We start from the raw sequence: 26,557 nt of genomic DNA on the forward strand, positions 1-26,557 counted from the left end.
TAACGGGTCGTATTGCATAGTACATATTCATTCTTTTATTGCTTTCCATCTATTAGTCAATGCGTTTGTAGAAACAATAGCAAATAAAGAAGAGTCCGGAGACCTTGCCCCACTCTCTAAGTTTAGTACCATAGGAAGGTACAGACTCTGTCCTACAGAGGGCCCCCTCTGAGAGGGGCAGTATTACCAGAGACAGACGACAGACATGTTCGCAGCAACAATTCTCTTACGTTTGAGTCGGGGAATGAATCTGCATTAGAAAGACCGATAAAATAACGATATTTTATGTTACTTTTTTATTATGTGCGATGAAACCGAATTATGTGAATACTGGTATGTTGATAATAAAACGATGTCATGTCGGTGCAGATCCATTTCGGTATAATGTTGGTAAATAGATTGTATTGTGTATATATATATTAGAAAAGATTAGATGCGTGGTAAGATTTTCGGATATTGAATGGTGACGTTATATGCGTACGTTTTGTTTATTTTTGTCGATCGTGAAAATTTTGGTACAAATGATAGATACAGATATGTGCGTCACGAACGCAAAGAAACTACGACGGTCGAAGTTTTTGGCGGTTCGTAGAATTAAGTACGATCGGAGTGTTTAGTGGTGAATAGTACTAAGAAACAATCAGTTGGATTACGAATATATTGATATTTTTAAACAATATTTTATTACAATAAAATGAAAATTACATTGTTAATTTATTATAGTAATTAATTATACTCTTTCGATATATTCATTATACATTTTATGGACTTCAGCCGCACTTGATACGAATGCACTAGTTTCGTATTCTGGCCAGGATTGAAATTCCATAAAGAGATCGTACATTTGAATAGGAGACAAGTCGTTAAATTGAGTAAAAATATTATAATTCTTTTTTATCAATTTCACACCACAACCTGGTACTATTTTTCTGAAACAGTTGCATAAATTATTTGCAAAAAGAAATATTCAATATATATTATATTTATATGATTATACTCACTCCATTATAGGTATTATTCTATTCGATGGTTTATATATGTTGTGCCTAACGAAATGCCAAAAGTTTTTCACATTTTGTTTTCCACGAAACAATATGAAAAGTTCAGGCTTCGGTTCTAATTTAACGACGTGAAAAAACACAATGTCTTGCTGGTCGCACGTGCCTTGTGTCCTTTTCGCTTTATTCGTGCACCATGGTACAAATGCTTTCCTGTCCACCAGTCCAAACATTTTGTAGTTAAATAACATTTGAAACATAATATGTGTGGCGCTGCGTCTTTTAGCAGGATTTACAAGTTTCTAAAAGTTAAAAATTATTTACAGAATTGTCCAAATTGTTAGATAGGAGTGATAGTGTGTTTTTAGGAATGTTTTTGAGATAAAGATCTTGTACTAACGTTCCATATGGACGGAGGTATTGCAAGATATAAAACTGGCCGTCCAAACATTACAATGCTTGTTTGAAACACCGTGCTCATTATTAAATGATTTATAAACCCAAGTTTGTTTACTACACCGATCAGTTGCATACAACTTTCTTCCTCCCATTCTTTGTTCTGTACATTGTTAAATAAATCGTATACGTTATGTTTATTTTTAACAATGTTTTTTGAATGCATTGTTTTTGATATATCAATAAGGTTTGCTTCTTTTATACTTAACCTTTCTGGTAATTCATTACATAATTTGATCAGTTCATTGTAAAAGTTAGATTGGTTTTCGTACATGTGTATAAACGGTACATTGGCATTCAATAATTCCACTGTCAGAAGACCAAGACCAGGATTCATTTCGATCACATGATTCGTGTTTTTTAATAGATCATCCTTAATTAATAATACAAACTCCTTAGCTACGTTGGGGTTTATTAAATATAACTGTGATAAATTTTTTGTTTCTGATAAATGGTTCTGTATAATGTCGATTTTAAATTTTGGTAAAAAGCTTGCTACATAGTGCTCATAATACTGTTTGTTATTATTTGTCTTTGCCGTTGAACAATTTACGAACTGCGTAAAGTTTAAACGCGGAGTAGATTTCTTTATCGCACGAAGTATAGCACTGTTGTTAGATTCAATTGTTCGTGATACAGAGGTTTTTGAAATATTTAAAATTTTTACCAATACCGTCATTTTTTTTTTTTCATTTGTTATTCTTCACGACAGAATGTAATTAATATTACGATACATGTACGTACTTTTAAGGTTAGATTTGTACACGATTTGTTTAACGAATATTTTAAAACTAATCTAATTTTATTAAGTATTTCGAATTTTGCTGAATTTGTCAAATAAATTGTTATTAATATTTCGATTTATTCCGATCGATACAAATGTCCACATACAGTATTTTACACGTACGTATATGAGGCATACATAGTCGCGATACAAAATAATCTTTTTAATAACGATTATTAAGCAATATTGTATTCTAAATTTTTGTTTGGAACTTTTCTTCGTTGGAAGGGCATTTTAAGATTTTATATAGTGTCATTTTATAAGATAGATGACTGTCTTCGTAATCTGATTATGCAGATAATGTTTTACTTTGTTATAACATCTGCTCTTTCGTTTACAAAATTAATATTACGGTCTTGTAAGTATGCTTCCTCTGTCGATACATATTTATTTTCTTTTATTCTCAATTAATTATAAATTCCGCTTTTCGGTTTTAATTTGTAAATATTGAATTTATTAATGATTATGTTAATTAGCTATGCGATTTTGTGGCACTCAACAAAGAAATGAATTTGGCGATGTGACGTAATACCTAGAAACAATTATTTTGATCCAAGTTTTTAATAATTTTGTACGAAGCAGTACTTGAAATGAAAAAAATTGACAGACTGTTATTTGGCTTTCTTCACGGCGGATAATTTTTATCCATATACAATTTACAATTTTTTAAACAATTGTACGCGAATGACGGTAAATAAATCATAATTATTTTCCATTTGTTACATTAGAAATTTTATTCGCTATCTTAGCTGTAATCGAATATATGTATATAACATATAACAAACAGTTTGAAAATATTAATTCTAACAATAAAATGTTAAAATAATAATATGAAACTTTGGTGATACCTATTGCAAGACTCTGCACTTTCTTGCATTACCTAATATAACCTTGAGAAACAATGCTGCTTTCTAAATTTTTTTGTTACAAGTTTTTTTGTAGCTTGATTTGGTTCAATTGTGCATGCAACATATTTGAAACATTGTTAGCAAAAGATATATGCGGTGTTTCTTATTTAAAAAAAAAGCAGTGTCAGTATTTATTAATATTAACAGGAAAATTTGAAAAATGGCTCAAAGTGCTTCTTTATTAACAAGAATAATAGCCTCTTCTATATCTGCTTCGGTGCGAGCAGGTAAAATAATAAGAGATGTTATGAGCCACGGAGGTCTAAATATAGTAGAAAAAGGCAAAAATGATTTGCAAACCGAAGCCGATCGTTGTGCTCAAAGGTGTATTATTGCTTCGTTAAGTTCTCAATTTCCAAATATTACCATTATCGGCGAAGAAGAGTCGAGTGATTGCGACGTACCGTTAGATTGGGTTGTAACAGAGGCAGATCAAGAGGTATTAAAATTGGAATTACCACCTCACTTGGAAAATGTAGATCTTAAAGATATTTGTATTTGGGTAGATCCATTGGATGGTACGTGTATATATTTTATTCCTTTTAATTACCTTCTCTACATATATTTATGGAAGTAGAATTTGGTTAAGTACAGATAATATGAGAAAAAAATATTGCTTTCAGGAACATCGGAGTATGTACAGGGTCTTCTGGAACATGTTACAGTTTTAGTAGGAGTGGCAATTGGACAAAGAGCGGTTGGAGGTGTAATTCATCAGCCCTATTATAAAGATGATAAAAATGATATATTAGGACGTACCATTTGGGGTATTAATGGTGTTGGATTTGGTGGATTCACCCCAGTTGCACCTCCAGATGGAAAAAGAATAATTACAACTACGCGGTATGAGTCAGTTTTGAAACAACTTAAGTTGTAAATGTACATAGTAAGATATAACAAATGTACCATGCACTTTCAGTTCACATTCTGACTGTACTGTTCAAGCAGCTATAAATGCTTTATGTCCCGACGAAGTTTTACGTGTCGGCGGCGCAGGTTACAAGGTAATATTTATCATAATAAATTTATTTATTTCAGTTTTTATATCTTTGTCGCATTTTCGTAGGTAATACTTTTATTGGAAGGGAAAGCTCATGCTTATGTACTTGCTAGTAAAGGTTGCAAAAGATGGGATACTTGTGCACCCGAGGCAATACTTCATGCCATTGGTGGTACTTTAACAGACATTTATGGAGAGTATTATCCATACAATTCAGAAACAACACATGCGAATCTAAAAGGTATATTAGCCACTGCTGCTGGTCAGAACCATCGATGGTACATGAGTCAGATACCACAGGAAGTGAAAGAAAAATTAAAACAGTAATGTAAATAATCTGTTTTTCGTAAAAGATTTAATATATGTTTATGCACGATGGCAAAGTATTCAGATGACTAGAGTAAAAGTTTCCAGAATTATATTTGATTGAAGTTTCAAACTCTGCTCAATCAAAAACGGTTAAATTATATTTATGAAAAAAGTTCGTCATATTTTTAGTTCTTTTATTATTTTTCATGGATTCTATTTAGATTTAAATCCAGTGACCATGGAGGCGGATGTAATACTTTTCAGCAGTTGTGTAATAAATATTCCTGAATAATTTGTGTTTTCTGTTTCGGATCATCATTCTGGTAAAATTTGAAATTGTCACGTGTATGTTTATGTTGGTAGTACTTTTTATTAATTGTGAAAATTGTTAGTCTGTCGAGTCTTCTCGCCTCATCACCGGAGTCGAGGATCGATCTTCGCTCATTTATATTCCACATCCCCTTTATTATCAAGTTTACTCTCCCATTCTAATATACAATAAGCTAATCGTAGAAACGTTTCAGAATATAATGTTTCCAACGTCAAAAGGTAGTATCGATTTCGTGGCAGTTATTTTAGTTTTGGTATTACAACAATTTCGGTATTATATCGGTTTTAATATGATAGATTGATAACATAATTACGATAAGAGAATAATAGGTACCAGTTCGAAGTCTCTACTTAAAACAATTCTTAAAAATTATAATAAAGTGGGGAAACCGAAAAAATTATCGGTAAATATCGATATTTTCATATACCGGTGTGACGTCATACTGGTATTTCGTATTTTACTTTCCATAAGGGTTATGAAGCTATAATCGAGAAATAACGGTAAAATACCAATATTTTGCATGTTGGTATAAGATCCTGATTGTAATTATGGGCGCGTTATATCTATGGTGATATTTTCTAAAGGAAAATAAAAAAACAAATCTAGTTTGGTTAACTTTTATTTAGCAAGCCTAGTTCTCTCTAGAGATTGTTATTTTTGGGGAATAATTCTAGAAATATGATGCAAGAGACAGTGCATAGGTGGCAGCACACGTACACGAAATTGTATACTTGGTCAGTTTAATATGGCCGATCTATGTTGTAGGTTAAATATGAGCGAACGGTGAAAACAGTTTGTACTCGTTTGATTTATAAACAAAATCTCGAAAATCGGTTAAAGAGAAGGTATACAGTGCATAGAAAGACGACGTCGAGCGACGAAAGATGGGTGTACCTGCATTTTTTCGGTGGTTGAGTAGAAAGTACCCTTCCGTGATCGTCGAATGCATCGAACAGAAGGTAGGTTAGATTGTTTGTTTGTACGAAAGACACTTTGTTTGATTTGCAATATTTATCCTGTATATACGAACACTGTACGACCGTTGCACGATCTCCGCGATGTTCTTTACATTTTGTAATTGTTTGGATCATACGCGAAGTATGTTTTTGATGGTTTACAGCGCGTTTATTGACGAGTTTATTTACTCTATTTTATATCGCCAAAAACGTGATGTTTGTACAGATCTGTGAAATTGTACTTGTAAGAAATTTGTGTTTATTTTATTTAGGGGCAGGTTTGCGATTTTTTAAACTTTTTTCATGTATTTATATCACACTTTTGTAGCCAATAACTACCAATGGCGTGCGGGTCCCTGTGAATTCAGCGGATCCAAATCCAAATGGAGTGGAGTTTGATAATTTGTATCTTGATATGAATGGTATTATACATCCTTGTACCCATCCAGAGGATAAGTAAGCGTTCATTGAAGTAATTAACAATTCTAAATCATAAACGATTAAACGGTTTTTGTGTAATAGTTTGTTATTGCAGGCCAGCGCCAAAAAATGAAGACGAAATGATGGAAGCTATTTTTGAATGCATCGATCGCCTTTTCCGCATTGTGAGGCCTAGAAAATTACTTTATATGGCCATAGATGGGGTTGTAAGTATTCGTACAATACGAGTAAAGTATTTATAATTATGTGATTGTACTTTATGGTAATACGTTTAATTAAAATGCATAGGCGCCCAGAGCCAAAATGAATCAGCAGAGATCAAGGCGTTTTAGAGCATCAAAAGAAACATGTGAGAAAATTAACGAGATAAGCAGAATACGTTCCGAATTGACTCTCAAGGGGGCCTCTTTGCCACCAGAGAAACCGAAAGAGGACCATTTCGATAGTAACTGCATTACACCGGTTCGCGCAAAATTTAATCTTTTCATTATCCGGATACATTCATTAGCAAACAATGATTAACTAGTACTTCTCTTTAAGGGCACACCGTTTATGGCAAGATTATCGAATTGCTTGCATTATTATGTACACGATCGTTTAAACAATGATCCGGGTTGGAGAAATATAAAAGTAATTTTAAGCGATGCGAACGTACCCGGCGAAGGCGAACATAAGATAATGGATTTTATACGTAGACAAAGAGGTAAACAAGCAGTCATACTTTTAATACATTAACTCTATTGCTATATTGTAATTTTTTGTTTGCGTAACAGCCCAACCCGATCACGATCCCAATACGCAACACGTTCTGTGCGGAGCTGACGCTGATTTAATTATGCTGGGTCTCGCAACTCACGAGCCGAATTTCACTATTATTCGCGAGGAATTTAAGCCGAATAAACCCAAACCATGCGACATATGCGGCCAATTGGGGCACGACATGAAGGAGTGTACGGGTTCGGAGGCTCCTCAGAAAGAGGAAGACAATGTTTTTGGATCCGAGTGCCAGTTCATATTTGTGCGATTAAATGTACTCAGGGAATACTTGGAGAGAGAGTTGCAGATGCCTAATCTACCATTCAAGTACGACTTTGAGCGAGCTATAGATGATTGGGTGTTCATGTGTTTCTTCGTAGGAAATGATTTTCTGCCCCACCTGCCGTCGTTGGAGATCAGGGAAGGGGCGATCGATAGACTTGTTAATTTGTACAAGAAAATAGTGTACAAAACAGGGGTACGTAATATGCGTTAAAATCGGGACTTGCGACTGTAAGCTAAATGAATAGTGGAGTACGTTTGTAATTTTTCTGCTGTAGGGATTCTTGACTGATAGCGGGGACGTGAATTTGGACAGAGTTCAAATGATAATGTCCGAGCTTGGTGACGTCGAGGACGAAATTTTCAAGAAGAGGCAGCAAAATGAATTGGCTTTCAGGCAGCGTGAAAAGGACAAGAAAAAAAGGATGCTGGCGATCAGCAATTATAAACCAAAATGGATTCCTGCCGGGCAGTTTGCACCTACAGTGAGTTTCGTTGATGAAAACTCTATGAACCGTGTTTGTAACAGTAATAATCACTTGACACACGCGTTTTGATTACAGCCCATAGGCGAGCGCGTTAAGCCAGTGGAGAACGCACGTTACGAAGCTTATCAGATGCGTGTTCAAGGCAGAAATTTTAGCACCGCAACTGAACACACAAAAGGAAACGCTAATGAAGCTCTAGAGAGCATGATTCGTCCTGAGGTACGGGAATGCACATTACCGTCTATGTTCACCTACGCGTGTGGCTTACGCGTGTCGAACATTTTGCAGAATTCATCCAACAGAGGACAGAGACGTACTATCGACGACGTTGAGAAGGATGATTTAGAGGATGATCAAGCTCACGACGAAGTCAGATTATGGGAAGATGGTTTCAAAGATAGATACTACGAATCGAAATTCGACGTATCAGCAGACAACTTGCAGTTCAGGTGAGCTGAGATTGTTTGGCATACAAATTTACGTACATTACAGAATAATAATTTCTTTTTTTTTATTTATAGAAATAATGTCGCTCTGCAATACGTGCGCGGTTTGTGTTGGGTTTTACGATATTATTATCAAGGCTGCGCGTCATGGAAATGGTACTTTCCGTACCACTATGCCCCGTTTGCTAGTGACTTCATCAATATCGGTGGTTTGTCCACAGAGTTTGAAAAAGGAACGACACCGGTAAGCTAATTTAAAAATACAAATCCACGTAAATACGACTATCACTCGATACGTTCGCAGAGTTTCTAACTTCTGTTTTTTTCGCGTTCCAGTTTCGTCCACTGGAACAATTAATGGGCGTGTTTCCAGCAGCCAGCAGCAAACACGTTCCCGAGCCATGGGCAAAATTAATGAGCGATCCAGTAAGTTTCTAACAACATTTTACATATGTAAAATAAATACACATCGTGATACTTATAAAATTTTCAGAAATCAACGATCATTGATTTCTATCCCGAAGATTTCAAGATAGACCTGAACGGCAAGAAGTTCGCTTGGCAAGGAGTGGCTCTGCTCCCTTTCGTCGACGAGAAAAGATTATTCAAGGCTTTAGAATCGTACTACGACTACTTGACAGAAGCAGAAAGTGAGTAATTCATTATATAAATATATATTAGGTTTAAGTAGATCGGGTGGATAGCTGAACGCCTTTGAAAATATTTTTAGGTTATAAATTCCTCGTACTTTTATTCTCGATTACTCGATAATCGATATGTATCGATATCTGCCATGGAACGATTAGTCCGTTAAAAAAGAATGGCATCGATCGTGATAATTAAGGCGATCGATTTGTTTTATTCGCCAGATATACGTGCAATTTCTAATTGTTGAGAATATAAAATAATACAAAGTTATACTGTTATATGTACCTTGTAATACCTATGTAATTGTGTTTATTTCGCAGAAAAACGAAACGTTCGCGGCGACGACCGACTGTACGTCGGACTTGGCAATAGTAGTTACAATTTTATAAAGGGACTATACGTGAATTGTGTTGTATTCGACGCGGAAACTCCAATATCGATCGATGGGATGCGCGGGACCGTTTTATTGGCAGAAGATTGCGTGGGCGACGGAGCTACTTTACCATCGCCGATAAACGGGCCACCAGTCAGGAATAATAAAATTTATTGGTACGTATAAAATTGTAAAATTATTTTTTTTTTCTACTTTCACCGTTTAAATAAAATTCACCGTATACCTGAGTAATAAACGTAACGCGATGTTCGTGCAGGTTGACCGTTATCTCCTAACCCTTTTCTCTGACCGTAGCATCAGATTCAGGGATCCAAAGTACAGCGGTAATTTCATCTTTCCTGCGAGAAAGTTGAAAGGCGTCAGAGAGCCGCCAAGAGTCTTGAAACCACAAGACTTTGAGCAGATGAACCGCAACACTGGCAACGCATGGAAGCCACAGATTGGTTTCACTCCTTCGACCCAGACTGCATCCTTGAGCGACGCAGGACGTAGAATACTTGGGTAAGTTGTATTAATAATTACAGACAATTATCTCTAATATATGCGTTAACGTTATTAAAATACATGCTTTCTGTTTACAGACATTACACAAATCATAACAGAGTACCACCACCGTACGGACAGGTGTCGATGCCACAGAACGTCTACTCTGCGCATCACGGTGAGTCCCTTCTGCGTACATTTTCCCTGATTTTGGTTAAGAAATTCGCCTCTCAAAAATTCTTTCATTTTGTTCAGATATCCGTTGCACCCGTGTGTTCCGCCTAAAACGGCGAAAAGGGTTGTCGCATATCGAGGGATATTTTTAACGCGAATCGGGACCCTCGATCCTTCGAACAATGGTTCACGAGAACCAAATTAAAGCGCACGCGACTCCCGGGATCAACGACGATACGTTCCATCCTCGAGTAAAAATCACGTAGGGGTATTCATTGTTTTCCTCGCCCTAATGGAAGTCGCGTGATCGTTCCACGCTATCACGTTTTAATAGTCTCGTTTCTCCAGTGCCCACGACACTTATAATAGTAAATTTGCAATTCGGTGTATTCCCTGTAACGTTTCGCAAGGAGTCACGACGGACACAAATAACTCTCGCAATTTTTACCCTGAAATTACTAGTTGACTCGGTCCCCCTTAGCTTACTACAAACTATGCAAGATTTTTCCTACCAACCAGAATTGATTCTATTTCTCCAAGTCTGCAGTTCGAGTTGAACGAGTAAGGGGGGGGGGAGGGGGGTTGAAAAAAGGGCGCACAGAGGTAGATGGATCTCCACGGTTGCAGGAAGAAGGGGGATAGAGGGGTGGTGTGGGGGGGTCAGAGGCGGTGCCGGGGAGCACGAGCCAGGGGGGTTGCAAAGCAACGAGGGGTTCTGGTCCCGGATTAGCTCAGAGGGTAGTTCGTCACGTAGAGCGTGACTCCGGCCGTTTCGTTGTTTGGCACGTCGAGGTACCAACGGTTCCACGGGTTTCGCCCAATTATAAAACAAACGCGGTGCACTCCGTAATTATCCAATTAGTGGATGTTCCACCTCCACCCTTGGCCCCCCTCGGCCTTTCACGTATCGTCTGTTGTCCTCCCCTCCACCCGCCGTGCGATCTACGGCGTGTCTGGATGATGAATCACAAAGGCGAGCGCGACTATCGCTTTGTACCAGCGATTCGTTATCGTTGTCGTTCGTTGTTGGTCTTCCCGTCGCGATGTCCGGGCGTCCGGGGGTTCCGTCGTCTCTTGGAGAGGATATTTATTTATTTATTTATTTATTTACCGAGGAGAAGGATAAAGAGAGTCGTTTATAAGGTAAATTGTAGGAAGGTCCCGATTGTTGGAAAGATGAGTTACGATCGCTCGGAGTTGACACTGTAACCGTCCCCCTGGGAGGCGTGACCGGGCCTGCGTGGGTGTATGCACGCGCGTAAAGAAAGACACTCTATGCGTGCGACCGTAAAAACAAAACGTGTTACACGGGGCCACGGTGACCGTGCATGATTGATTTACCGAGGGGAGTGAAACGCCAAGCACACGCACCTAACTCAGGCTATCTAACAACCCTCGTCGAAAAGATAGTCGTTGACCATCGACCCGCTAGTCGTTGGATATCGTCTTCCCATTCTAGCCTCTGTCCCCCTGGTCAACAAGTGTTCTCGATGCAAATTCCAAAGAGAGCGGAGCAGTTTAGATTTTGGTCATCAGAGTTTGCGTTACTCGCCGCCAGAGGGCTACGCTCTTGTCTCTCCCGCAAGCGCTCGACCGGCCTTCCGTTTGCATATATGTATACGCTCCTCGATCTTAGTGAAGAGTCCACTAGCAGGCCCAGGACAAAATGCAAATAATCAGCGTGGTGTTTGTCTGCAAGTTTCAGAGCTTCTTCCAGGACAAAACGCTGCTCCCACTCTGATCGATACCAATTTAGAAACAAGACCCAAGAGTAGTGGCTTCCCCAACCCACTTTGGGTCCACAAGGTTCCCTCCCCGTGTTAGGCCAAACCAAGTCGAGTCTCAGGGATATCCCTCTGATGCTGTGACTCGGGTCAAACACACGCGTTGCCGAGCAAAGCAAAGCGAAGTAAGCAAGCAAACGCGCCTCCGTCTGAAGGGATGAAACGAACGAGAGAGCCCCCCGTCCGCGCGGGAGAAGTTTTAGGGGGGTTGGTCGAGGCCACACGGTCCGTTCGTCCGTATCTTCCGTCCAGAGATGACAGGTGCAGGCAGAGGCCCCTCGTTAGACAAATTAAGCTTCGTTCTCTGGCCTCCCGCCTACGTCGTTGCTTGTCCCTCCCGGTTGCTTTGTCCGTCCGTCTCTGTTCCCTTACCGTTCGACCCTCGCGTTGCGTCCCTGTCGCGCGCGCGAAGCTCGTTCCGGGACTGGTTTCGAGTGGACTGCAAACACTCGTGGTGCAGCGGCGGCAGCCAGCGACGGTGGCTCGAATCGCGCAGAAACCGGGCGGCAAGACGAACCGTCGAACCGGCTACCTACCGACACCGCGACTTCTCGTTCTCGCTCCTCGCGAGACCACTCGATAACCGAGTGTCGCGAGCTCTAACCCCCTCCTCCCGTGTAGGCTTGTGTAACTTTCGAGTCCCGTACCAATACATCGATATTTTCTTGAGTAGTTTAATTTTTTCCCCCCACAATGCAGGGGAAAGTAGGGCAAAACCGCGTAGCTGTGTTTTTCCATAACGTTACGTGGCGATTTTTGTCCAACGGTGCTGTGTCCTAAGCCTCTCCCTAATCTAGCAAGCTAGTGAAATAGATCTGTTGCATACTAAAATACTGTTTTATCGATAGCGTTACTGTTTTATCGACAGTGCTGCTGTTTTATCGATAGTTTGTGATACTGTATTACCGATAAAACAGATGCATCGACCGAGGGATCCTGGTTCCCTTTCCTATACTGGTTCTTCTCACGTTTCTTCTCATGTTTCATTGTTGCTGCCCCGCGTGTGGTCCTGCAAGTTAGCTGGGGTTCGAGATTCCCCGCTGACATGCTTCGTAAGACGTATCGAATTGAAATTACAAATCGTTTCGCACCTCCGAACACGGAAGCTTGATAGAGACAAGTTTGTATTATAGAAATTTACCTAGCTTTATTTATCGAGAAGGCAACCTAGCGAATAAGAATTGCAATAATCCGTGTAATTCACTTTCCCCTACAAATTAATCATCGACACCACTACGGAGAATACTGAAACATATAGATGGGTATTGCGCCTCTCAATGGTAGAAGTACACGAAACGGTTGAAAGCTTCCACGGCTTCCTCAGTCTCGATTCGCCGGTAGAAATTACCTCTCGTCCCATCCATCGTCACCGAGGTGTGTGTCTATTTACGTGGGATCTCTTCTACCTCCTCCCTTCTCGTCGAGTCTTTCTGGCAGGCGGAAAACGCCCGGCAGCTTTTACGAGATATTACCTGTAATGTCCGTCGCGCATCCATTACGTGTCATTATCCATCCATTAGTCGTTCTCCACGGACCCATGGCCGCCTCGAAAGGACGCTTACGCGGTCTTGCACGCGGAACGGATCAGACCTCCTTTCATCCTCTCCTTTTAGATCACGAGGATGAGAGAACGGAGAGGATACGCGAAATGTAAGGCCTGTGGGAACCGTTCGGATTGCGTATATAAAAAAAAAATTTTTCGGCAAAATTGAAATATTTCAAATCGTGCTGAAAAAATTACTATTAGTTGCAGGGGTCGATTACAATAATTTTTGGTCAACAGACATACCTTCGAAATCCTAACTATTTTCGAGAAAAAAATTCGAGTAGATGCAGAAATTTTTCGGCGAAATTGAAAAGTTACAAATTATTCTAGAAAAATTATTTTTAGTTGCAGGGATCAATTACGATCATTTTTGGTAAATAGACATATCCCCGAAATCTTAACCATTTTTGAGAAAAAAATTCGAGTAGATGCAGAAATTTTTCGGCGAAATTGAAAAGTTACAAATTATTCTAGAAAAATTATTTTTAGTTGCAGGGATCAATTACGATCATTTTTGGTAAATAGACATATCCCCGAAATCTTAACCATTTTCGAGAAAAAAATTCCAGTAGATGCAGAAATTTTTCGGCGAAATTAAAAAGTTTCAAATCATTCTAGAAAAATTATTTTCTATTACAGGGATCAATTTCGATTATTTTTGGTGAATAGACATATCCCCGAAATCTTAACCATTTTTGAGAAAAAAATTCGAGTAGATGCAGAAATTTTTCGGCGAAATTGAAAAGTTTCAAATCATTCTAGAAAAATTATTTTCTATTACAGGGATCAATTTCGATTATTTTTGGTGAATAGACATACCCTGGAAATCCTAACCATTTTCGAGAAAAAAATTCGAGTAGGTGCAGAAATTTTTTGGCGAAATTGAAAAGTTTCAAATCATTCCAGAAAAATTATGTTCGATTGCAGGGGTTAATTACAATCATTTTTGGTGAATAGACATACTCTCGAATTCTTAACCATTTTCGAGAAAAAAATTCCAGTAGATGCAGAAATTTTTCGGCGAAATTGAAAAGTTTCAAATCATTCTAGAAAAATTATTTTCTATTGCAGGGATCAATTACAATCATTTTCGGTGAATAGACATACCCTCGAAATCCTAACCATTTTCGAGAAAAAAATTCCTTGCTGAGAATATAATTAAAACATCATAACTCCTGAACGGATTGGAGAATTTTAATGTTCAAAAATGCAAACAGCGTGTATTTTAGCGAAGAATATTTGGAAACTCCAAGAATATTGTAAAAGCTGTTCCTTAACCTCGTTGCACCTTCGGGGACTCCCCAATTTTAAGTTTCTTTTCTTCGTTTCCATCTCGACGAAACGAACATTAATATTTCGATCGTGAAAGGGTTAAACGGTCGTTGGAACCAGTTTCGAGGGATTGTTCGAAACGGGGAGTAGAATCGTCACATCGGGAATGACCAAGCGACAATCGCGACTGGCGATAATTACGGGGAAGTTGCGTAACGGGGACACGTGTTTTTCATGGAAAAACCTTCGATCTCGAAGACGAGTCGAACAAAAGCGGCCAAGGGTGAGGGGGGGTGAGGGGGGAGGAGAGAGACAGCGGAGAGAACGGACAGAGGCTTCTTCTCTAAATGCTCGTTCACCCTCGCCTATTCATCCGGCGTATGTCTACCTGCGATACAGGCTCCCCATTAATCTATAGGATCCCCATTCATCTTCGAGAGCATAGGTGAACTTGTCCTCGCGATCTCTTCAGACACTCGATGCCCGCGGTGGATCTCTTTGGACCTGGAACTTCAAAAACCTCGTCGTTCGTGGTCTAGAAAGAGAGGGGAATATTTTTTATAATCGCAATGCACGGGTTCTTCTTTCGCGGCGAACCGTGTCTTGGCCAGCCATTGTAGTTTTATTTCCTTGTTTCTCGATTGTCCGGCGACGAAGGGACCGAACAAAAATAAATTTCCATCCGACCCTTGGATGATCGTTTCACGAGCAATAAACTTTTCCCCCGTTTTTGTTTTTAATGAAACTCTTAATCGAACCGAATGGTATATAAACGGTAAATTGATGATCGTTAGATTCAGTCGATTTTCGTGTTTTTCGCGAAATAAATATTTTAGTTTGTTTTCGACGGACCGACAAAGATACAGATCGACTCCCATGGCTCGGCCAGCCCGGGACAGATACGGTTTGTTTTCCAGTGGTGTGGGGTTGACGGGCGTCACCGACAGCACCCGTGGCTAATTTCCTCGGCATTGAACCGCATTGTGCTCTAAATCGGCCTTCCCGCCTCCGAAAACCCACCCCTGATAACCCATCGGCGATCTACACCGTTCGTCGAAACCCATTTAACACTAGAAGCATCGACAATCACTGTATTTATTTCTATCGAAGAAATTTAATCAATGGATATGTGTAGAAACGTGTTAAGTGCAATGAAAATAAGTGTTCATTCGTTCTCTTGTAGAAAATCATCCAGACGAGTAAATTTGTAACAATTTCTATTAGACATAATGTACTGGGTTAGGTTACCTCTCGTACTCGCCGCCAGAGGACCACGCTCTTGTCTCTCTCGCAAGCGTTCGTACTCTTGTAGAAAACCACGATAAATGTTCAAGAATCCAGTCGAGTAAATTTGTAACAATTTTTGTTAGACATTACGAGTGGGTTAGGTTAGCTCCCGTACTCGCCGCCAGAGGGCCACGCTCTTGTCTCTCTTGCAAGCGCTCGACTGACCCCTCCAATATCCTCCATTTCAACGAACGAATTAAATTATACGCGAAACGGATGCCAGCGATGACCGAAACGCATGATTATTCGAGAGAACCCGAAATTGCAGGCGCGTGGTCGAGAGGATTGAAGCGTCCTGGGGGGGTTGTGTTCTCGAGGTGCTCGAGGAAGAGAAGAGGCCGCCCCGGCGAGGCAAAGAAAAGAGGCGAAAAAAAAAGGAATCAAGGCCCCGGCGAGTGCTAGATTTAATCGCGCTATTTTTTCGCGAGAGTCACGGAGAGAGTCCTCCGTCGGTTCTCCCCCATCCCTACCCCCCTCTCGCGTTCGTAAGTCGTGAATTTCCGAGGTGTCAGCGAGGCACTGCGGCTCCTTCTACGGCGGCCACCGGGTAAGAAATCGTGAAACGGGTTGAGGATGCGTGGAGTGGCGAGGGTGAGAGGGCGACTCGACGTCGAGAGGGATCCGCCCTCCTCGTGAAGGGTCCAGCCGGGTAGACAGTCTCACTAATTACGCCGCGCCTCATTAGCGTGGAAGCCTGGCAGTCGCTTAAGGACACGTACGACGACTCTTCTTCGGCTTCGTCAAAGATACGAATATTTTTTTTTCCTATTTTATGTCTTCCTACCTTCGTCCCTCCCACTCTGTCCCTCCTCGAGAAGAACACTGCGGGGTGGGGGAGGGGGAGGCCTTTGCCTCCGCGGACCCTCCATCGCTCGTTCACCGGAATAGGAAAAAAAAATATTAGCAACGAGGAGGATTCTTCTTCTTGCTCGCGGACCAATGGGGCTCGAGGCGAACGTGTTTATTCGCTCGCCAACTCTGGGTCAAATCGGGAAAGTTTTAAATTCGAACGCACTCCTTTCTCAACTTCCTTAATCTATCTGTGAATTGGAAACAGTGGTCAGGCCTTAACACTTTGACGGCCGCTGTCACGTGTGCGTGATCTACATTGAACTTATTACGTTTGTTGAGGTTACATTTATAATAATTCCTAGCATCTTCGTCTATCTAACTTTAGTTTACAATATCAATGGTGACGAACAACGGTCTTCGCGCGATATGTGCGGCCATTAACACTTTGACTGCCACGTCACCCACATATAGGTGACAGAACTTTTAACAGTAGAACTGTAATAATTAGACTGCGGATGTTTATGCATTTATGGGAAATTTTAATTTCCAAAAAACTACAGAATTTAGTTAATATGCAAGAATATAAGAAGTACTTAAAATAAGTTACGAATTATTATATCTAGGGGTTGAGACAACCCTCTACAAAGCTCCAATTTCATTAATTATATTAATAAAAATATGAATTTGCATGAAGATCCGCAGTCTCAAGTTGAAATGTTAAAGAAAATAAATTTCAATAAGCTTCGTAAATTTTAACGAGGTTACGAAAGCAACTGCTACGACAACTTTTAAGTCGTGCAATCTACAATTGCTTAAAATGAAAGTTTTGGTTCCGTAAACAATTTTAAGATCTTAGACTGGCAGCCAACGCGTTAAAGTGTTAATCGTAGATATTTCGACGTGATCGAGTAATTATACGAAGGGTGGATCATCGAACGAGGCTCGTCCGAGTGACCGACAGAATCGAGCCAACTAAAGTCGTTAAGGGAAACGTGGCACCGTCCCGGATCGCTTTGATTATCAATTCTACGCTTGACCAGCTCGCAGGTCCGGCAGAAACCGTCTATCCCGGCTCAGACCGATTCTCGACGAGCGTGAAACTCTATTAGAGCGGGTTGCGAGGCGCCTGGTACCGTTTCGATTTGTCCCTGTGAAGGGTTCGTGCGATTTCTAGTGGCTAATAGAAAGCCTCTCCTGCCTTACGGCCATCGTGGACCCGAAGGGAGCCAAGGGCTCGTTCGTTTGGACTTTTACTTAAAGCTAAACCAACCCCGACCCTTCGCGAGATCGATATTATCGGCCCATCGGCTACCCCCCTTTTAATTGGAATCTCACTGTCTGGCTAGTCGTCGTCTAATACTACTTTCCAACGTCTCCTTCCACTAGAAACACCGACTCAAGATCGTAAAACATAATTTTTCTGAGAAATTCCGATCCTGACTCGGTTAGAATAATTCATTAACTCTATCATTTAACAGTAGAACTACCAAACCAGTCAAAATGACCCATTCGTAATTTCTAATAAAACTTGTAAAAATTTATCGTAATTTTAAACACTTGCTTCCATTGCATTCTATATTTCTTCGCGTATCTATTCAATTTCTTTGGCACAAATAAACACACTATAATCGTCGGTAATTCCAGTGTTAAGATTAAACGCTTACCATAAATAAATATTGGTATAATTAGGTACCCATAGGAGCTCTGTAGAAAGTTGTTCCAACAATCGAGTAAATTTCCGTTGCGTTGACTTCCGGGGGCCGGTTCAGGAGTCGAGGACCGTCGCGTCTCCTCGCATTAGATCCCCGTGAGCTAACACGAAACGAGGATTCTCGAACACGGAACACCTACAACAGAATTTCCCTTTCTTCCCGGCCCGTCTTTATGGGATAGAATGGCCGTCGCTCCGATGCCCTTTCACGTAATGCCGCACGAAGGTAAATGGTGCGCATATCCTAGACACGGGGTTGCGCGAACAGAAAAGCTATTCTGTTTTGCCGGGGGGGGGGCGATCATCGATACACCTGTGCACCCGTAACCTCTAATTTTCTTCCATTTAGCCCCGATCCCCTCCGTTTCGCGATGTTTACTTGAAAGCGACCAGCGGGGGCTCTTGTACGCGTAACCATTAAGTCGTGCACCGATTCGACGCCTGAACTCTTTGTATTTTACTCCGTGTACATGGTATCTAGCATTGCTTTGTCAAATCTCACGAGTAAAAATTACTTCTCGATCTGAACTTTGTATCTCGAGGGCTCTAGTGGTCATCGAGGCTTTAAGAAACAATCGTGGTCGCGAAAGTGTTGGTATCGTTGTTGAAAAGTGAATCTCGAGCGGATCTCGAGGAAGACAGGGGGTGGGAGGAGGTGATCATCGATATACCTATGCACCCGTAACCTCTGATTTTCTTCTATTTAGCCCCGATCGACGCTGAACTCTTCGTATTTTCCACAGGGTGTCTAGTATCTAGTATTGCTTTGTCAAATTTCACGGGTAAAAATTAGTTCTCGATCTGAACTTTGTATTTGGAAGACTCTAGTGGTCATCGAAGCGTGTTCCTCGAGGCTTCAAGAAACAATCGTTGGTCGCGAAAGTGTTGGTATCGTTGTTGACAAGTGAAAACTCGAGCGGATCTTGAGGAAGATAGGGGGTGGTAGGAGGTGATCATCGATACACCTATGCACCCGTAGCCTCTAATTTTCTTCTATTTAGCCCCGATCGACGCCGAACTCTTTGTATTTTACTCCGTGCACAGAGTGTCTAGTATCTAGTATTGCTTTGTCAAATTTCAGGGGTAAAAATTAACTCTCGATCTGAACTTTGTATTTGAAGGACTCTAGTGGTCATCGAGGCTTTTAGGAACAATCATGGTCGCGAAAGCGTTGGTATCGTTGTTGAAGAGTGAATCTCGAGCGGATCTCGAGGAAGATAGAAGGTGGGGGGGTGCCAATGGTGGAGGAAACGTCGGTTCCTCCGGGGAAGAAGCTCGGCGGTTGAACGTGTCGTTAAAGTGGCGTGGCTCGGGTAAGAAAACTCGCGTCGTCGTGGGATTCTATCCGGTCGCCCTCCGGGGGCTCACGCTCCTTTTCCTTTCTTCGCTTTCGTTCCAATTAACCTTGAAGCCACGAAGCGGCTAGGAGGCTCGCCGCAGGATGCGAGGGAGAGCACCGCGAGCATAAAGGGGGCAGTCGAATGAGATTAATTCAGAAACGACGACGAGCTCTCTTGCCTCCCTGCGTACGCACGATTATACCGTGGATATACACCGAGGGCTCTGGATGGCTTCTTGAATATATCTACGACCCGGTACGACGCTTCGGTCATCTCTCTTTCCCTCCTCCGCTTCCTCTTCGTACACCCCCTCATACGATTGTTACACTTACGCGTTTCTCAAAATAAAAAATCGCGTCTCTTTCGTCGAGAAAGTTGGTCCACGTAAGCTTTTCCATATATATTTCGACGAGTTCGATCTATTTGCAATGGCGACTCTTCGTCCCACATTTCAACCCTTGTTACGTATGTGTGACTTTGTGAGCTAGCAGACGCTGGCCACTGTCACGTATACGTGATCTACTGTATCAATCATCATACATTCAACTTATTATAATTCCTTATAATTAGACTGCAGATGTTTATGCATTTATGGGAAATTTTAATCCTCAAAAAACTATAGAATGCATTTAATATGCAAAAATATAAGAAATACTTAAAGTAAGATACGAATTATTATATTTAGGGGTTGAGACAGCCCTCTGCGAAGCTTCCGTTTCATTAATTCTAGTATCTTCGTGTATCTCACTTTGGTCCACAATATCAGTGGTGACGGACAATTAAAGTGTTAAAATCGACACATTTTTGCTTTCAAGTTGTTTATTTCTCTCTGTTTATACATTGGACAAATATTTCACAAGCAACGGAACAGTAAAAATGCGATTGTTTCATCTCCTTGGCGACGTTTTCAGTTTTTGCAATATGGCCGCCGCCTTCGAAACCGAGGGTTATTAATTCTCGCTCATATTCGCATTATACCGTGTCCTGGGTACTCCTGCTCTCGTGCTCGGTATCTTGAAGCGGTAGTTTTCCACGTTCGACGAAAATATCTCGTAAATTTGTCTTATTGTCTCTTCGAACGCGCTCCGTCGGTTGCCTTTTCTTGTTTTCCGCGCCGATGGAACGGAGAAAGGCACAGAAATTTTCCCCGGGCATTTAAGCCTCCCTCCCGCCCCCCGGTTATCTCTATTTATCGTCGCTCACCGATCCAGAGAAATGTTTTCCCTGCTCTCCTCTCCTCCCCGTGGCCCCCGTAGTAATTTACATTTTCGGTTTCTGGGTCACGCGATTAACCGGATCCGGAGAGCGGATAGCGCCGCCGTTTGTAAACTCGACGAATGGAAAATGTTCTCCCGTTTCTCTTTTTTTATACAGACATATATGTACGTATATATTTTTCCCCCCGTTCTCCATCTTGGCACGGATTTCATCGCGCTCGGCTGCCTCCGAAATCCGTATCCGAACTCGACGTCCGCATCCCCGAAAAACGCGAAGAAAAGGTGAGTCCCGAGGGTGCGGTTTTCCGCCTCATTTCCGCCGCGAGCCGAGGGAATAGCCGTTCCAGAAGCACCCGAGAAGGAGAGAGAAGAGTTTCACCCTCTGGTCCAACGATCTTTGCCTCTCTCCTCTCTCGAATCTCCTCCATTGTGCCCTCCCATAGTCACCGGGCGAGGATCATCCGTCGAATCGGATTTTAGCAGGCGCCTCTGGGGTTTTTCAGTGCGTCCTGCGGGGCTTCGAGTGGTTCGAGAACTCGGTTTTTTCTCCAAGCATTTCCTCCGACACGCTGACTTTCGTCCGCGGAGATTTCACCGGCAGAACCCCCCGGTTATGGCGCTGTTTCTGCTCGCGAAGAAAGTGTATAGTGGATAGAGTCGAGCGCTTGCGAGAGAGTCGAGAGCGTAGCCCTCCAATGGCGCGAGTACGGGGAGTTGACTAATAATTGCTCGTATCTCTTTGAAAATCAGACCACCCTCCACGATGTCCAAGATATCAAGTTTCTCGTGTCAATAGACGATAAATACACCAACTTCCGAGGTGTCCAGCCGTCCAATTTGCGGTGCGGCATTCATAATCGCGGGGCTCGTGTTTCATGGGGCGGGCGGGAACCGCTTGGGAACCGAAACCATCGGTGCACCATTCAGAAACGGAACGCGTTGGGTCAAGTGGGCCCCCCTCTCCCCTCTGTCCTCCCTTTCTTCCTTTTCATTCTCGATCGGAAGTGTGAACGTCTCTCGGCCGCGCCCTTAAGTGCCCGGATCCGTGACACGTTTTGATTCCTTGCGGAACGTATCGGGTTTCGGATCTTCGCGTTGTACCCCCGGTTGTTCTCCGCGTGTCGACTTGTTGACCCATCTTCCGCCACCCCCTCAGGAGGATCCGATTTCACTGGTTTCGAGGACTCGACCGATCCCCGGAGGTCCAGCGGAATCCTCTTCACGGGATCCGGAATTTCAACGGGGCGGTCGACGCTCGTATTTCGCGGTCGAGCCGGACATTTTGACGGAACCTCCGTTCGGAAAGGAACAATCAGAATTTCGGTTTTTTGGGATCGCGAAAGTAATTGTAGCGCAGTGTCTTTCGATCAGAATCCGCGGAAGACGTAGCTGTTCTCGTCGCCGCATCAAGTGGCCGCTCAAGGCCATCGAGAGTACTCCCGCCATGTTGCTATTTTGCCGGTGTACGTTTGGTCTCTTCGCTTCGCGCTCGTTCCACTTCATCGTTGGTTTAAAAGCCATTAATCCACTCGCGTCTGAAAGCAGAATGTTCAGCGTTCGACGAATGGGCTGCATAGGCGCGGGAATAATCCGTACGCGCGTTTATCGGGTAAATATAAAAGGACTGTCCTCCGTAATAATGAAAAACTAGAGGCTTCACCAGCTAATTTTTCAATGGATACAACGAACGTCAGAGTTAATAATCCTAGTTACCAGCCTTCTGAGCTCTTATCTATATTCCTCCAAGCAACTCGTCCGGGGAACCACTTTGGACAAGATTCCGGGTGCCATTTTGTTCCATCGAGGTTCCTCGGACGTTTCATCGAACAAAGGCGAAAATGCACGCGGAGGGAACACGTAGTCCGTCGTTGTTCGTCCCTCTCCTCCGGTTCTGCAGCCGAGGGAAGGGTTCTTTTCGCGAGGCTCGCGTTCTTGTCGCGCTCGCGGGGCGCCACCGCCAGAAAACCCCCGCCACCTTGTCGCACGGACGGCGCTCTCTCTCTTCACCTACTCCAGAGCCCTCGAAGAGCCCTTGATTTCGCAATCCGTACGAAAGTTTCGCGGCACACAGAGCGCCGCGACGACGGAGGCCATCCGGGAGACGAACGACGGAGAAATAAAGAAGGAGCTACGAACCGTGACGAGGAGGGGGTGGGTGACGAGGGGGGGCGGGGGGTGGATGAAAAGAGGGTGCGGAGGGGTGGCGATATCCCTCTCGGGGTGTAGCATTTGAAGGAGACGACGGTTCCCTTTGCAAGAGTAGATCCCGATGGGACCAGGGGTGAGGGGCATATTTACAATGGAGGAACGAGGACGAGCAGACGAAGAGGAGAGACACAGCGACCGGAGGAGAAGTGGGAGAGCCGAAGGCACACCGAGGAAGAGGACGATGGGAGTGAAGGATCCTCGACAGTTCTAGGATACTCCTTGCCGGTATCCTGGGGTCCTCGGTGCACAAGGACCATCCTCCGCCGCCTCTTCCTCTTCTTCGCGGCGTACTCTTTTTCTCCGGCTCGATCTTCCCGGCAGTCTCCCGCGTTCGCTCTTTCACCGTTTCTCTTCCCCGGCGACGTTTTCTGCGGTTATGCTCGCGGCTTCCTCGTCTTCTTAACTCCGTTACAAAGCCGAGTAGCCACCTTTTCAGCGCCTCTTCTCGCTCTTCAGGGCCCCGCCGTGTCGTCGTCCTCGCGACTCTTCAGCCCTGTCCGCGAACCCCCCATCGTTCTCTCCTCACCGTCTCGACTCTGCTTGTTCGTCGAGCGATCGTGTATAGGACTCGATATCGCCTAATCGCCCTTCTCGATTACATTTCGCAGGCAGGGCGCCGAGAATCGTCTTTCAAGTTCCCCAAAATGGAAAATGCTCCGTTACTTTCTTGTCAGCCTCGTGTTTAACTCTTTGCACACGACTCCGAGTGGCCGCCAGAGGGCCAAGCTCTTGTGTCTCTCGCAAGCGCTCGACCGACTATCCAATAGCCTGGCGTCCATGGCAGAAATCTTTATTGCTTTAAGATAATTGCTCTGGACATTCATCTATGGCTGTTTTGGGACCCCACGTGGCACGTTTTAAAAACCGGGAGGATTCGCAATAGTCGGTAAAGTCGATTCGTAAAGGGGGTTGATGCATCCAAGACCGTCCGCTCGAGTTGGCTCCTAATCGCGTCGATGCTCTCGGTCTCCGGTGATCGTAAATACAGCCGGCGCGGTTAGCGCGCGTAGTCTCGAACGCGAGAGGAAAAGGTAGCGTGGATGTAAACGCGGGCATAGACGCGGACGACGACGCGAGCACCGGAGGTAATGCGCCGGCTGAGGCCAAGGGTCCTTGCTTTGACTCCAAACTCACCAGTATAACTGAATGCCTCTCTATAGGCCGAGTACGTGCTTCTAAGTGCATCCTGATTTTTCGAAGCTCTTTGATTATACTCCCTCTTTCTTCCTCACCCTCCGCGTTCCTCCTCCGCGATCCCTCCCCGTGCTACCTCTTATTCCCTTTTCTTCGTACGCCTTCACCACTTTCCCTTCGGTTGATCTGCATGCGAACGACAGAGCAACCTCCGTCGTTGAAAAAACCGTCTTTCAGATTCTTACAATTTAATACTTCCACGCCTCGTGTACCATCGATGGTTCACGCGCCGAATCTAGTTTTCGTGATATTTTTTCCGGTCATTAATCGACTCTCGAGCGTCCATTACGCTTAGGTCCGATTTTGGGTAAGTTCGAAACGATCGATCCTCCGTGTCTCGATCTTGGCCAGGTCGAAAGATCGATTCGCCAGGGGAGAAAGGGGGCTTTTGGACGGCACGTGGCTGAATCTCTCCACAGGTGCACAAGTAGCCGTGTTGATTTATTTGATAAATGAGTAGTGGATAGGGCTTCAAGCGGGCGAGAGGGAGAGGGAGGGCTCTCCACCGGAGAGTCCTACAACGCCGAGCGCACTACTCTTTCGCTCTTCTGCTCTCGTTCCCTACCTCTCTCCCGTTTTTTTTTTTCCTCTCCTCTTGCTCCATCGAATCAAACGTGGATCCGGCGTTGGATCGACACAACTTCCCGCCGAGTGCAACACGGACGGGTCGCGTTTGTCGTTTGTTTCTCGCCCCCCCCTCCAGGACAAACTCTTCCTCTTGCGTGTTATTCGGCGGAAAAAAGAAACGGTTCGCGTCGCGATGAAATTTTCGAAGTTGAAACGGATTTGCAGGATATTTTCAAGGTCGCGTGGTTCGAGTAACCGAAATAAAAAGGCGGGGATCGATTGTTTAGGGCTCGCGAGAGGTACCCCTTGAGGGAAACCCAGCGAGAAAAGAGGGAACAGCGTGCGCGAGACTCGGTTTAATCCGAAACGGCTGAGCAAGCAAGCGAGCGGAGCCGCGTGGCAGCAAGCTATGCAGAAATCCCGCGGCTTTTCTTCTCTTTTTCCCCGGCGACGGTTCTCTCTCCTCTTTGGTTAGCGAATTTCCGTCGATGTTCCGTCTCCGTTCCGCCGTGAACCCCGGAGACAGCGAAAATATTGACTCTGTCGGCCTGCCGGCGCGGCGACGAGAAACGGTCCCCGTCGAAGGCAGTACAAATTAGGGGCGGATGTCGTATTGTTTCGGAACAATGTCAGAGGGATTAGCCAGTCCGTACACACCGGGAACGTCCACGCGAAAATGCGGCTCTTCCATCCATCTTTGTCTCTCTTGGTACACGATTTATCCAAGGCCTGGAACCCGCGAATAATAAAAAGGATCGGGTATTCGGAAATCGAACCACTTCTCGCGGACTCCCCCTCTCTCTTTCGCTCTTTCTGTCGGTTCGTCGAAGAAGGGGGCCGATCAGCGATTCCCCGTCGTTATCGGGGATGAATAATTAATGCCGTTAATGAATTAAAGATCGCCAGACGTCGCGGAAAGTCTCGAACGAGGCCCGGCCTGGCAGCCTCGTTAAACATTGGCTGACGTCTTGGCTCGCATCGGTCGTATCGATCCCCGTCGTTGTAACGCGACGCATCTGACCGAGCCAGAAGATCGTGGTACCCCTCCCCCCGTGGCCCCCTCTGTCTTTGAATTTCTCGGCCCTCCAACCGAAGATTTCCGCCAGGTCGGCGGAAAGACATCGAAGGACCCACGGCCCGTCGCGCGTCCACGTCGATATTTAATAAACAGAGAAAGGAGGTTGACTCGCGAGAGCCTCCGGACGGTCTATATCCGGCCGGGGACATCGGTGTGCGTTAAAGCCGCCGGCGAAGGCGTCAGATAAGGCACCATCGTTGATTGGATCACCGCGAGAAATCGATATCTCGGCCTCTTCAACCCCCTTTTCTCTTCGTACCGGGGTTCTCCATCTTCGTTCCCCGTCCGCCCCCCGCGCTGTCTCCGTCGTTCTTCGAGGGTACGCGTCTCCACCCTCCGGTTCCTCTCCTCCTGGCCGCCGTGGCTGCCTCCAATTTCCCCGTGACGGGCTCCTGGAGGATTCTCGAGTGCCCTCTCATCGCCCTCTGGGCCATCCGACCGAGCTCTGTCCGGCAGTCTCCATGCCAACACCCGCTCGATAAATTTATTGGTCGCCTCTGACACGAGTGCTTTCTGCATACTTCTTTCCTCCTTCCTCTCACCCCCTCCTTGGAGGGGATGGTCTTATCGGTTCCTCTATCGTCGACCGATAATTTCTTGCCGATGCTCGGCCCGCGGGACCGCCACCACCCCCCACCGCCCGAAAAACGAGAACGTCGCTCTCGACTCTTCGACTTCTGCCACGCGTTTCGGGATATTTGGTATCC

At 43.9% G+C, this 26,557-nt stretch overlaps 3 protein-coding genes across 5 annotated transcripts in view; 2 read left to right on the forward strand and 1 right to left on the reverse strand.

The window, feature by feature from the left end:
• The first annotated feature begins 116 nt into the window (after nt 1-116).
• LOC122398862 (3'(2'),5'-bisphosphate nucleotidase 1) lies at nt 117-4,739 on the forward strand. 3 transcript variants are annotated; one of them, XM_043399107.1, is made up of 6 exons: nt 2,493-2,596; nt 2,715-2,928; nt 3,294-3,664; nt 3,770-3,989; nt 4,066-4,150; nt 4,213-4,737. In XM_043399107.1, the coding sequence occupies exons 3-6, from the start codon at nt 3,307-3,309 to the stop codon at nt 4,471-4,473; spliced, it is 924 nt and encodes a 307-aa protein (XP_043255042.1). In that variant the 5' UTR covers nt 2,493-2,596; nt 2,715-2,928; nt 3,294-3,306; the 3' UTR covers nt 4,474-4,737. The 3 variants fall into 3 exon arrangements, with proteins under 3 accessions (XP_043255044.1, XP_043255043.1, XP_043255042.1); XM_043399109.1 differs by lacking the exons at nt 2,493-2,596; nt 2,715-2,928 and adding an exon at nt 117-333 and having other exon boundaries at nt 3,374-3,664; nt 4,213-4,738; XM_043399108.1 differs by lacking the exon at nt 2,715-2,928 and having other exon boundaries at nt 2,379-2,596; nt 3,374-3,664; nt 4,213-4,739.
• On the reverse strand, nt 303-2,133 carry LOC122398861 (dimethyladenosine transferase 2, mitochondrial). Its single transcript, XM_043399106.1, has 3 exons — nt 1,399-2,133; nt 1,002-1,300; nt 303-929 (listed from the first exon to the last, which is right to left on the reverse strand). The coding sequence occupies exons 1-3, from the start codon at nt 2,131-2,133 to the stop codon at nt 731-733; spliced, it is 1,233 nt and encodes a 410-aa protein (XP_043255041.1). The 3' UTR covers nt 303-730.
• An 807-nt stretch (nt 4,740-5,546) lies between the features above and the next one.
• The window catches only part of LOC122399267 (5'-3' exoribonuclease 2 homolog), a 29,428-nt gene continuing 8,417 nt past the window's right edge, over nt 5,547-26,557 (forward strand). Inside the window, exons 1-15 of the mRNA XM_043399825.1 lie at nt 5,547-5,745; nt 6,071-6,198; nt 6,278-6,389; nt 6,472-6,645; nt 6,724-6,886; nt 6,957-7,417; nt 7,500-7,706; nt 7,785-7,928; nt 7,998-8,158; nt 8,231-8,399; nt 8,492-8,581; nt 8,649-8,805; nt 9,124-9,352; nt 9,492-9,698; nt 9,779-9,858. Coding sequence (XP_043255760.1) covers nt 5,671-5,745; nt 6,071-6,198; nt 6,278-6,389; nt 6,472-6,645; nt 6,724-6,886; nt 6,957-7,417; nt 7,500-7,706; nt 7,785-7,928; nt 7,998-8,158; nt 8,231-8,399; nt 8,492-8,581; nt 8,649-8,805; nt 9,124-9,352; nt 9,492-9,698; nt 9,779-9,858 — 2,557 coding nt within the window. The 5' untranslated portion in view covers nt 5,547-5,670. The remainder of the gene's footprint in view (nt 5,746-6,070; nt 6,199-6,277; nt 6,390-6,471; nt 6,646-6,723; nt 6,887-6,956; nt 7,418-7,499; nt 7,707-7,784; nt 7,929-7,997; nt 8,159-8,230; nt 8,400-8,491; nt 8,582-8,648; nt 8,806-9,123; nt 9,353-9,491; nt 9,699-9,778; nt 9,859-26,557) is intronic.

Source organism: Colletes gigas, unplaced genomic scaffold (assembly GCF_013123115.1).
Source record: "Colletes gigas isolate AHSC1104 unplaced genomic scaffold, ASM1312311v1 Colletes_gigas_Sc00012, whole genome shotgun sequence".
NCBI lineage: Eukaryota > Metazoa > Arthropoda > Insecta > Hymenoptera > Colletidae > Colletes > Colletes gigas.